The sequence below is a fragment of the Cyphomyrmex costatus genome, unplaced genomic scaffold (assembly GCF_001594065.2).
Source record: "Cyphomyrmex costatus isolate MS0001 unplaced genomic scaffold, Ccosl1.0 scaffold172, whole genome shotgun sequence".
Lineage (NCBI taxonomy): Eukaryota > Metazoa > Arthropoda > Insecta > Hymenoptera > Formicidae > Cyphomyrmex > Cyphomyrmex costatus.
In genome coordinates this window covers 273,255-286,358 of record NW_017275737.1, presented here as the reverse complement: position 1 = coordinate 286,358, position 13,104 = coordinate 273,255, and the positions used below count along the sequence as shown (strand labels likewise).

The 13,104-nt window shown below is 33.0% G+C and overlaps 1 protein-coding gene across 8 annotated transcripts in view; it reads right to left on the bottom strand.

Annotated features, from left to right (window-relative positions):
- Usp7 (Ubiquitin-specific protease 7) overlaps positions 1 to 11,465 on the bottom strand; it is a 17,809-nt gene extending 6,344 nt beyond the window's left edge. For all 8 annotated transcript variants that reach the window (XR_001940662.1, XR_001940663.1, XR_001940664.1 and 5 more), the window contains exons 1-11: positions 9,997 to 11,465; positions 8,099 to 8,197; positions 7,545 to 7,820; positions 7,314 to 7,432; positions 6,002 to 6,136; positions 5,730 to 5,924; positions 5,181 to 5,352; positions 4,908 to 5,100; positions 4,027 to 4,180; positions 3,433 to 3,627; positions 401 to 622 (exon numbers count right to left, since the gene is read on the bottom strand). Coding sequence is in view for 4 of the 8 variants with exons in the window: in XM_018537447.1 (XP_018392949.1) it covers positions 401 to 622; positions 3,433 to 3,627; positions 4,027 to 4,180; positions 4,908 to 5,100; positions 5,181 to 5,352; positions 5,730 to 5,924; positions 6,002 to 6,136; positions 7,314 to 7,432; positions 7,545 to 7,820; positions 8,099 to 8,197; positions 9,997 to 10,522 (2,286 nt within the window). In the remaining 4 variants the exon portion in view is untranslated. The remainder of the gene's footprint in view (positions 1 to 400; positions 623 to 3,432; positions 3,628 to 4,026; positions 4,181 to 4,907; positions 5,101 to 5,180; positions 5,353 to 5,729; positions 5,925 to 6,001; positions 6,137 to 7,313; positions 7,433 to 7,544; positions 7,821 to 8,098; positions 8,198 to 9,996) is intronic.
- Between the last annotated feature and the right edge of the window lie 1,639 nt (positions 11,466 to 13,104).

Genomic DNA, 13,104 nt, shown 5'->3' with positions numbered 1-13,104 from the left:
TATATATATATATATATATAATTTCTTGTTTTTACACATTCAAATGGAAAATGTCAACGTAATCTTCTCAGGTTTTATTACCTAATGCGATAAAAATACAGTCTAATAAAAATCACTGCCCACAATAACATGTAAACTACATTAAATATTACATCAGTATCGATTTACTTTGTAAATAAATCATGATGCATATATATAAATACAAAATCAATCCTTTAAGTAATATAGGATGTTTTCAATCTGATGAGACAAGTGTCGTTCTATCTTTCTTGATATTCAGAGAGTGATAAAGATAGAACGACACTTGTGTCGACTTGTGTCATCAGATGGAAAGCATTCGTAATAGCATTTCGGAAATACCGAGAGAGAGAACGCGCATAATTTTATTAAAATTACTTACCAGACTATCGCTCAGTAGCTCGAGAAACTCGTGCACAGTGGCCTGCTTACGTACGCGAAATACACGATATAAAGCGTGCTCTGGGTCGTAGAGATCATTTCCTTGGTGACCGTCAAAGCTATCCTCGAGAAGGACATTGACGGTCATGTACAAGTATGCTTCCGTTCTTTCCTTTCTTCTTATTTGTTCCAGCCTCTTCTCCTCTTGCAGCCTCTCCACCAGCTAGACCAACAAAATTAAAATTATCCACGTGTGTACTCATTTTGTTCTCATTAATCATTTTTCCTCGACTGTCTTTTTAATTTATGTGATTTAATTCTCTTTCTTTTTAGAAAAAGATTATTTCTCTCAGTATCATGCTTTTGAGATTCGAGAACGGAATCGTATTCGAAACATCAAAAGAATGACGGTACAATTTCCATTTTTGTAATTTTAATTTTGTTCATCTGCCGCTATATCGACTACCAAGTCAAACAATTACACAATGAAAATTATTTGGCGGTGAGTGATGGTTCCCAGTTATCTCTTCCTGGCTAATAAATATAAGCACACAAGTAAATATACAGTATTAATAATAATTTGGTGATACAAATATGTGTGGTGGATAAATACGAGAGATATATATATATATATATAAATCCTAAAATAATCTTTTAATTATATATTGCATTACCACCTCGAGAGTATTCAAAATAGATATAATCGCTTGAATATAGAAATAATTAATCTTAGCAAAACGCGCAACAAGGTATTTTAACCATGCATATATATATATATAAAATACATATTTAATAAAATTTATATTATAACCACCACCCATGCCAAATAATTGTAACAATGTAATGTGTAACTATAGTAGTGTGGAGATGCCTTGGATATTTCTAATACTTGAATCGTGTAAGATAGACAAGAATAGCGGTAAAAATAAATAAAATTAACGCGGTTTCCGACTGTGAAATTTTTTAGTATTCAACAATTTATTCGTTATTCTTTTTTTTTCTTTATTTTTATATATAAAATAGTGATATAGCATTTAAAGGTATCTCACGATTAAAGCTATTATAAAGTATTTATTCTATCGATATTTTAGCGTTCTTTCATCTCTTTTTTTCTCTCATTTTCTCTCCCTCTTTCTCTCTAATTATTCATATATAACAACAAATAAATAGATAGTATCTGTCAATGATCATAATTACTATTAACATGGAGAGAATTTAATGAATCAACGACTTGCGTAAGTGATTGCATCTTCTGTTGAAACATGAAGTTCTTACTTTACTCATTGTGTATCAACTTTAAATATTAATTGATGAAAACTGCGAGGGTGAATAATATAAATCACATTGTCTCACTCACTAAACAATCCAGTTAAATAGCAAACACGCTAAAGAAGACATTTCAAGGAAGCTGATGTTTCTGACAAAGTACTACTTATCGATTACTTCTCTTTCTTGTATGTATTGCAAACGCTAACAGAACTTGTTAGTTCGAATCGATACTTAGTATATTCTCACTAATAATGTTCTTTTTTCCCTAATTCTCTTATACAATTATTCACACATATCCAATCCTTTCTTGAGATATGTTTGTCATTTTTCATTCACGTTTTCAATATACTACAATACAATGATTAAATTTGTTATATAGTATTATACAATGTTTGTTTTACAATAAACACTTCCAAAATAATCCTAAGGCTCATCACGATATTAGCCTGACGTTCAGACTTTATCCAATTCTGTGGATAGATATTTCTGATAAAAATGACAAAAATGCAACACGCACATTAATCATGGATCTTTCTCTTTAATTTCTTGCGTTATTGATATAAAATTATGAGTTAAGACAAGAATAAATAAAAAAAAATCACATAATTCTTATATATGCCTCGAGCGCCCGTACTGAAAAAAATCCTCTGTCAAAAAGACGTATTCGTCAAATAAAACAAATCTCTATATAGCATGAATTATACAAGTCCATCCATAACAGTAATATGTGGTGTCTTTTAGTTTTTAAACATGGCCGGAGACACTACCGCGTCTCCTGATACATATAGATCAATCATGTATCATTTTTTTGTATCTTGGCCAATATTAACCGATTCATTCTTACTTCAAAGCTTACTCGAATTTAATTATCAAAAAATCAATTCAAATGAGTGTTCAAGGCCCGGTTTATCATTTGGATGATTTACCTGATAATATAAAAATTATATTTTTCTATCCGTGATTGATCATTAAATCGATAGTCTTGTAATAAACTTTTAAAATTATTGCTACAAAATCATTGGTTAGTGATTAATAGAAAAACACAATTTTTACATTATTATTGAATTAATTAAGAGTTAAATCTAAACCAAAAGTTATAATAAAAAATCAGACCTAAATAGTTTGTACCAACTATTACATTATTTTGAATGCAGTACTGTGTTTAGAAACAAACATGATATATATATGTATATATATATAATGTTAACATTTACCGGTACAGCAGCTCAAAGCTGAGTATCAATGTAAATCTCTGTTAAGAAAATTCAAAACAAAGTTAGTAACAACGGTTCAAAAACGTATAATAATAGAATATTTTCATTAAATAAATCTTCTAATTTGTACACACATATACAATCTCAAAAATTAAACTATCAATATGTGGTAGCCAAAATATCGCAACGAGGACAGAAAATTGTCTCGATTCTTTTTTTCTTGTATGTATATATAATTACAATGTGTAATGTGCGAGTCTGACATTCTATGCTATGAACAAGCCCAAGTAGCTCAATATAACATTGAAACTTCAGGAAGAGTTTAATCGAGAAGCAATGTAAGCAATTTACACTTCCTTACACCTATTTCTTCATCGGCATTTATCGGTTAAAAATCATGAATATAGAGATTTGGATTTCGAGGATTTTGAGTGTACGGACGAAGAGTCGCCGTCTCAGTATGAGAGTCTTTAATTGAGTCAGTCGCGTCTTTGTCACGTTCATGGTCGCTCAACTCCTGGGAAAATTCTCTTTGAAGGACGTTTCTGACCTCTTGAGGTATGTCCTCTTCCTTGACCTCTTGCAAAACGTTTTCCAGCTCTGAATTTCTTATGTAAACTAACATATAAGCGTTAGTGCAATGTTTCACAGCCATAGACATATCCTCGTCTTGACCACCGTAGTTATGTTCAATAGCTTCCTGCTTTGTACATCGTGAGACAACATCGTCGTCGAACTTACACCACTGCCACAGAACAGATTGAAAAGTTTCAGAAAGATGTTGCAACATAATAGAACATTTAGATCATACAATTTTTGTTGAAATTTACTTATTTAAAAAAAAAAAAAAAAAAAAAGTATGCAATTATCCTGGGTAATTACAATCATACTCTCCGAATTTTAGTATGAAATAAATACAAAAAAATATATGAATAAGGACAAACTAATTTAATTACAATTAAAAAAATAGATTTACGATAATTATTGTATCTATATACATTCGTCTATATATATTATAATTATACAATAGTATAAAAATCAAAAAAGTATACATCAAAATATATTAAGTAAAATATTTATGAATATATATTTAATTCATATAATAGATATTAACATTAAACTTGAATATAAATTTTTTGCTTACCCTGCCATCGCCAGCGGGATTAATAAATACAACATAATGTCCTCCATGATTATCGCCACTATGAACCAGAACAGCGTGTAATGTGTAATCCGCACTTGTCGCTTCTTTGTTCTGCAGGTATTTTCCAAGACTAATTTTCTCATAAAATTCAAACCTTTAAAAATAAAATGTACACAACTATATATTCATATGTCAAAAAATAAAATCTCAGATTTATATTTTTTATCTTTGTAAAAAGAAGAAAAGAGCCGACTTCTGCTCAAAAGGGTGCAATATTTTTTATAAATTTTGAGATCTGAATATAATATTAATAAAAAATTCTGATTGTGAGTGGGAACATCTAAAAAAGAAAATTGAGCACAAACATTTCAATGGTTCTGTTCAATTTTCGAGGTCTCCAAATGCCCCCAAATTTTTTAATAACTTTATAATTTATCCTAAAGAATAAAATCTACAAAAAAAAAAAATACTTTCTTTTACTTACATCGTTTTGAGCAAAAAAATGACCCTTTTCTAATATTCTCAAAGAAATTAGAGCAAACTTTTGCCTAAAAAGGTATAACTAAAAAAAATAGTTTTTGTAGATATTGACTTTCTGGAAACGGCAAAGTTATTAAAAAGCTCATGGTGTTTGGGGAACACCTTGAAAATTAAGCAAGAATATTGAAATTTGGATAAATTATATTCGTATTCAATTTTCAAAATATTCCTTAAACATTACGAAGTTTTTAATAATTTTATGATATCCAGGTCAAAATCTATAATAAAACATTATTTCTTTTATTACACATTTTTAAACAGAATTGGCCCCTTTGTAATTTTTAAAATAAAATCATATTATGTGATCATTATAATTAAAATAAGCAAGTTAAATTTCTTACCTGTCGTTAAATTTGACTGAACAATCCGTAACTGGATCATATTGAAAACGCATTAAATGTAGATGTAAAACTGGTGGAAATGATGAAAAGATGACGCCTTTTTCCGCTTCTTGTAATCCGTGTTCTCCTGCATCGTATTTATTATCGCCGTCGAGACTTTCTGTACTCACATAATCACTAAAAGACTCGTAAACTAAAAAATATAATAAATTTATTAATTCTTTGTTACTCAAATATCATAGATAAAGCTATAATGTTAATTTTGATACTTACTGTTTTTCTTGCCCTTTATATTTAACTGTATGTCATAAAATGTTTCAACTCTTGTGGATTTATAGTCTATATTTTTACACTTGATAAAAGAGACCATTTTTCCTTCAAACAATTTTGGCACTGTACCTTCCACGCACGTTCCCTTCATTTTGCTCTCCAACTTGTCTAATAGCTAAATTTTCACATGATTAGTTTGTGTATATACTTATATAAAATGTGCGTGTGTATATGTACACGTTTAATATGTACACATATATGCAGGATGTCCTATTTTTATAAAAACAGCGAATTTTTAAAAATCACGAGATTTTAGAAAAATCGAGATCAAACTAATGGTACCCATTTATGACCGCTTTCGAATTTTACAATCTTTGTATAAAGTATTTTCCTCTAAAAATATGAAATTTTCAGAAATTGACTGTTTTAAATAAAATGGAACGTCCTGTATATACGTGTGCATATACAAAAAATGTATGCAATAAAATGTTACATACTAAAAGTTCAAGTATATTATATAAAAATTTATGCAATAAAATTTAACATATTTACCACTCGTAAAAATTCCTGCACATCATGCTGCATGAAAGAATCCAGCGTTTCCCATCCAAAACTTTTGGTCAATTTCTTTGTACCGACAGGTTTGTCGGAAAACTGTAATTCATGAAATACCCTTTGTAAGGCTAGTGCAACACTCTTACTCGAATCGTCGCTCTCTGTTGGCATTTTGTATACTGCCTTTCGCAACTAAAGAGAACAAGAATAAATTAATAAAAAAAAATGAAAGATGATTTATCATATATCATAAAAATACCTTCACTTACTTGATTTGTAAAATAAAGAGTTTGCAATAAAGAATTCATATAACATGTAGCACCCTGATTTTTCAAGCCTACATATCCTGTGTGTTTTTTACTGTCCCAACTAACTCCATGAGGTGCGTCAGCCACTACATGAACCTAAATTAAATAAAACATCACACAAAAATGTAACATAAATATGAAATATGAATCTTATGGAATTATTAGTATTCTTTAATATTAATTAACATGTCTTTCATATATAAATGTCATTCAATTTCAAGAAAAACTCCTATAAAGCCAAATAATATGTTGTCTTATAAATTAAAAATTCTATAAATTTTTAACAAAAATATTTTAAGACAAAAAATTATGAAAGAAAACTTGGCTTCCTAGTTCTCCATGAAAGTATTATTCATATATTTGACACATATATTAATTCTATCAAAATTCTGTTTAACATGATATATTTTGTTACAGAAATATTTCAAGATTCCTGAGCAGTCACCAACGTCAATGTCAGAAGCAAGAAATAACACGCTATTTTTTATTACATACTATTTGTATTGTGAATAAAGACAATTTGAATAAAACAAAATGAAATTGCGCTTTAAAACATTTGTAAAAATAGACAAAAATTATGCCAATTCCACCTGACAGTCAGTAAATAATCGTAAAAAGTAATAAAAGGCACGTGAAAATAGACTACGCATGCACATTGATTAAACATTTTTTACGATTATTTACTATCAAAATAAGGATAGCTTTCATCTATTTTTACAATAATTTTAAAGCAATCTGAACATTTTGTTTTATTCACAAATGTCTTTATTTACAAATGGCACATAATAAAAATCAACGTGTCATTTCTTGCTTCTAACGTTACGACTCAATATGGCTGCATTGACTATTCAAGAACCTTTATATATAGATATTTGTAGATATATTTAAAAATTATAAGTAATTATAAGTAAATTATAGTAAACATTGCTATAAATTTCATTATAAAATAATTACATTATAACAATAAGTATCTAAATCTAAATAGTTCAAAAAAACTAAAATTTAAAATAAAGTTAACAAAGGATAATAAGGCATGAAGTTGATATTTTTAAAAAACAAAAATATAATAAAATTAAATTGCAATATTTTCTTCAAATGTTTCGATCTACATTAAATTAAGTATCCTCAATAAATAAAATAACTTACAAATGAATCATAATTAATTATATTGTTTTAATATAACTGAAGTAAAAAACAAATCTAAACAGAATGAGAAATATTGAAAGAAATTAGTACTATTTAAAACAAATTAATAAAGAAATATATTACAAACCTCAAGAGTGATTGAATCGTCTTTTATGAAACCTCTATCAGGATCTAGAACATCTTGCCATGTCATAAAATGACTAAAGCCCCAGTCATTCTCTTTACTGTAGAAGAGGTGTTGAATTTCTATGAAAATATAATACATTATATTGCAAAGCAATGTATTGATTTCAATCTTAAATCAGAATTAATGCCGATCAATACATAAATGTATTAAAGAAGAGGGAATTTCATTTACTTCTGCTAAATGGTTCTTGTCCTTCTTTGCAAGAAAGAAGACGTAGCTCAGCAACAGCGTAACAACTCCAAGACGTGGATTCGCTCTCTCCATTACACTGAAGGAAAAATCCAAGAGATCTTTGTGGTTGTCTCTCTTGTGTTTGACTTGATCGTGGCATCACCATTATTTTCCATGGTAAATTACGAACATAACATGCAGGAGACAATTGTGAATCTTTCATCTTAGATATATTCTCAACAGTATATCGAAAAGTAGCTTCTGATCGGGCCTCATCTAATATATACAAAAGAAATATATAGAATTTATGAAATATATTAAACACAATAAATATATAAAAGTGTTAATGTCAAATAGACAAAAGTAAAATTAAAGTTATTTAAAGAGCATAAATTTTGTTTATATTTATTAGACAAAACACACATACATTATAAAAATGTTATACACATACACATATATACACATGTATATATATATTGCAAGATTATCTCTAAATTATATCTCCAAAATAATTTAAACAAATAAAATAATATGAAACATTAGATTCATCATACCTTCCTCCATTTCTTGATCTTGAACTATACAAGCTAATTCTGGTTCACCATTTATAGGACGGTTGTCAGTTCCGTCTCCCCCACCATCATTTGGGGTTTCTATAAAAGTTAATATTTATCTTTTTAACAGTAGACTAAACCTAATAAATATTTTACAATGAAAAAAGATTTAAAATACAAAATAATAAAAATAAAAAATTTAACCCTATATTTCATTGTATAAGTTAATTTTACCATATAAACTTGTATATGTATGCCATACTTTTATATATCAAATTATATACTAATAATATAAATATTTTAACACAAATAACTGCAGTAGTACTTAACATTATGGAGTAATCGATATGAAATAGTTGATTTACCTAGAGAAACATAGCAATTCTGAAAGATCTTTTCTAAAAAAACATAAAAATTACAATGTATGGAATGACACTTCATGTGGAATGTTTTGATGGCAAATGTAATATTGATTACAGTAGGGTTGGAAGAAAACAAAGGGAAAATAAACGAATTGGCCACCAACTGAACATTATAAATTAATATTCACACTTTACAACAGCACTAAGTATACTGTTTCTTTCACTGTAAATTTAATATTATATAAAAAAATACAGAATCACATCAGTTTATCATCAATTTTTACATATACTGTGGAAAAGGTTGATCAAATATTGACTGTTCAGTAGCCATACGTAGTACAAAAAGCTTTATCAGTGGTGATTACATTTATATATCCACGAAAATTTCTGATAATAAAACTATGACGTAATACCTCCTTCTATATTATCTATCTATAATCAGATATATTTAATTTTCCATCAATGAGAGTTACTTTTAAGATTTATAGTTATTGTAGGTAATATGTCATATTATATATGTATATATATATATATTACATGTGTAAAAAACAACATATCTTACTTCTCACATTGAATAAAATATGAAAAAAAAACCTCAAGAGTACTGTATAACACAATAATATAATATTATATGATTCGCGTAACATTGTTAACACCAGCCACGGTTCAACTATATTAAGACTATAATTTATAAGATTTCCTCGACCTTCTTTAGTAATTGTAAAAAAAATGTTTATGAAAAACTGACACGTACCATCTCATTTATGTATATAAATACGTACTGATCATTATTTTCTAATATTCAATGTCAATAGTATAAATATTACAAATTATTCTTATATATACAAATCCAAATGGAACAAAAGTTTGACGAGCGCTAGTGGCGCTAATTAACATCATAGGAAGCCAATCACGAACGTCCAATATCAAGTCACCGTGCTAGCAGAAGCAACGCGCGAGATAAATAAATTGCTTGCTAGGTCCTTCTGTATAATAATCTGCAGATGCACGAAAAAGCTTGCACCATGTCTTTCCTCTAAATATAAAAACGATTCCACAAACATGCGCTTACGATCTTACGATCGGGCGAAAAAAAAAAATAAAAGAAAATTCGAAGAAAGTTGGCGAAGAGCTCCGACATAGAAGAGTCGCTCTCCCTCTCAACCCCTCTCCTTCTCTCTCTCTCTCTCTCTCGCTCACACACACGCACACGAGTACGCGCGCTCACACACACGCACACGAGTACGCGCGCGCACGCATACACACACTCCCTTGCTCTCTCTTTCTCTGCCCCCTTCCCTCACCCTCTCCCTCCCTTCCTTCCTCCTTCCTTCCTCTTCCTTATTGAAAGCTCTTGCACTTACGTTTCCAGCAAAGGAAGGTGAGAAAGAGAGAGATAGATATATATATACACAGATTATATACCTAGCTACATATGTATATTATACATGTAGCAAAATAGGTAGAAAGGTGGTAGGATATAGATGAAAAGATAAATGGACAGATACGAAAAGATAGACCGAGAGGTGCACTCACCCTCCTGTGTGTCCATCTCTTCGACCTCGTTAACCTGAATGGGTGCGAGGCTAAGCTGCTTGAGATTCTCCTGATCGTTTACGTGGTTCATCGCGAAGCCGATGTTGATGGTCGTTTTGATGGCGCCGGGTACCTCGTTGACGGCCTCCGCCGTCGAGGTTACGTTGGTTGGGTTGATCAGCGCCTGCTGCTGTTGCTGATTGTTCTCCGCTGCTAGCTGCGCGGTCGCAAACGGTACGCGATTCCGGTAAGAAGGAGGAGAAGGAGGAGGAGTCGTTTTACCGAGCGCCTTTCTGATCTGTACCGTAGTAGCAGGTGAAGTCCGATCCTGTTGTTGCTGCTGCTGCTGCGACGACGGCGACAATTGACGTTGCTGATAATGCGATTGTTGCGACTGCTGCCGCTGTTCCGTTCCTATGATTACCCGGCTACTATCGAAGCTCACGTCGCCACTCGACAGCGACGTCGCTTTACCACACTCCGACGATAGATGTTTGCTCGCAGTTCGCCCAATTTCTGCGGCCATCAAGTGCCCCCACTCGTACGGGGGACGCCCACAGCATATATTCCACCCTCCGTATTATTAAATAGCTAAGTACGCGACTCGAGTACCCGTACTACCCGTTATACTGGTTGTACACGTACTCTATTCCCTTCACGCACCTCCGAATGTCGCCACGACTGCGATCGGTGTGTGTGGATCGCGGCAATCTTCGTGACGGTGGCAACGGATTGTGACGATGTTTGTGGTGGTAGTTGTACGACTGCTGCCACTGCTCACCACTATTCGTGTCTAAGCTAACGACGATAGTGGTGTGGTATTGGTGATGCTAATGGTGTTAGTCGCAACGACGGTGGTGATGACGATGGTGGTGGTGGCGGTGGTGGCGGCGGCGGGCAACGACGACGGCCGTCTCGCCTCTCGTTCCGGCGCGGCGCCTCGCGCACCGACCTCCCCCCCTTCCTCCCTGCCGTGCGCGCGCGCAAAGGTCCCGATCCGTGAAACTGTGTTTCCGCTGCGCGCTTTACCGGCGCTCAGCGAACGACGCGCGCGATCACCGATTGACTACGCCAACGGTTTTGTGTACGACGAGGACGACGATCGCAAACGACGTTGGCGATATCGAGCGCGCGCGCGCGCGCGCCGTTATTCACTTCGCGTTCTTTCGCTCCCTCTCTTTCTCTCCCTCTTTCTCGTATCTGCTTGTCCGTCGCCACCACGGGATCCCGCGATCGGACTCACACACACACACTCTATTTCTCGATCGACTTGCTGTGACTTTCGTCTTCGGCGAGCGAACCTACCTGTATCGTTGTTCTTGCAACAGATCCTTTCCTTTCTTTTTTACTATTTCCCACCTTCCAGCTCGTCAGGCTGGACGTTTATTTCGAACAACACGAACGAATACGCGCGAGCCGATCTCGTACGTCGCGATCGTCGTTCACGGATCTCTCTCTGTCTCGCGAAAATAAACAAAATGGCGGCGACTCCGGCTGCACGGTTGCACTCACAGATTTCTATATATTACACTAGACTTCCCGCAAACTCCCCACATTTTCTTACGTAAAAGTGCTGCCTGCGCGAATTAGATACGCAGAATAAGACCGTCACGTGACCCCCACGTATGTACAGAAAAGAGATGCCAACAGGTCATGTGACCAGTCTCTTCGTAATTGATTCGAAATATCGTATATATCCATAAATTTCCCTAGATATTCTAATGCAACTTTAGCAAATGCATGAACATTTTTTACAGATCCAGAATATCAAAGAGCATAACGGACGGCACTTCCACTACGAGAGTCACTTATAACAACGTGGCAAAAGTAGAGAGATATTAGGAACGTCCTTTAAGAACTTGTCCAATATGGAAAGGCGGGTACGAGCCGGAGAGTCGATAAAGCCAGTTCTACAATAGTAATATAGTAGCTGTAATCAACGACATACATAGACCAAGTATTCTGTTTGTAGCTTGAAGCTAGAAGTTGGTAGTTTAAAGCCCAAGACACAATGCCAGGGAATAGCGATAGTGATAAGTTTCAACTTATCAAAAATGTGTATTCCGATGTATTCAATTTCTGATAAGTTGAAACTTTTATCGCTATCGCTATTCCCTCGCATTGTGTCTTGGGCTTAACTGGGCCCATTGCGTCTCTTTCTATCTTGAGAGAGAGAGAGAGAGAGAGAGAGGTGTTCTCGACAGTCGCATAGGACTTATCTATGCCGGTTCTACATTAGTTGCAAGCCGATCGCAAGTTTGTTGCGACAGCCAATCTGAAGCGTTGATTTCCAAGCTTGCGAAATGCAAGCTTGAGATTGGCTGTCGCAACGAACTTGCGATCGACTTGCAACTAATGTAGAACCAGCTTTCTCAAGGCTGCGTTCCATTTAACGCTCGCAACACTCACGAGCATTGGTTTTCTTTGTTGACATTAGATAAACAACAAGGATAAAATGATTTCACGAGCTTGTAGTGTTAAATGGAACGCAGCCAAGATAGAAAGAGGGTCCAGTTAAACTGCCAACTTTCGGTTTCAAACTACAAACAGAATGCTTGGTCTATTTTATGTCGTTGCTCTCTGTAAACCGATAGGGCCTACGCACAGTGGAACAAATATTTATTTCTATAATTATAGTAACTAATAATTATTGTGGCACACATTTTTATTAATTGACTTTCAGCATTTTTTAGAATAAGGTACATTATATATATTTTGGTTGACTCTGATGTTCGTAATATTAATTTTCTTGTTAACGGTTATCTTTTAGAATTTTTATTAATGAATAATTCAATGACAAGTTCGATTATTTCAATTTTTAACAACCACTAATTTTTAGATCAATAATTGCTAGCGTAATTTTTTTAATTAAAATAAGATATATATCATTTATATTCTGTCAGCTTTCTTAAACGTAACAATAATTTTCCTGTTTTACGGTTATTTTTTAGATTAGTAGATATTGTAATTTTGACATATATATAACATTATGAAACAGGACACAAAGATTATTAAAAGAGATTATACTTTCCAATAATTTTTCCGAATACAATTGTAATTGTATGATTAATGTAACATTGAAAATGATCCGATCGACGTCGAAACGTA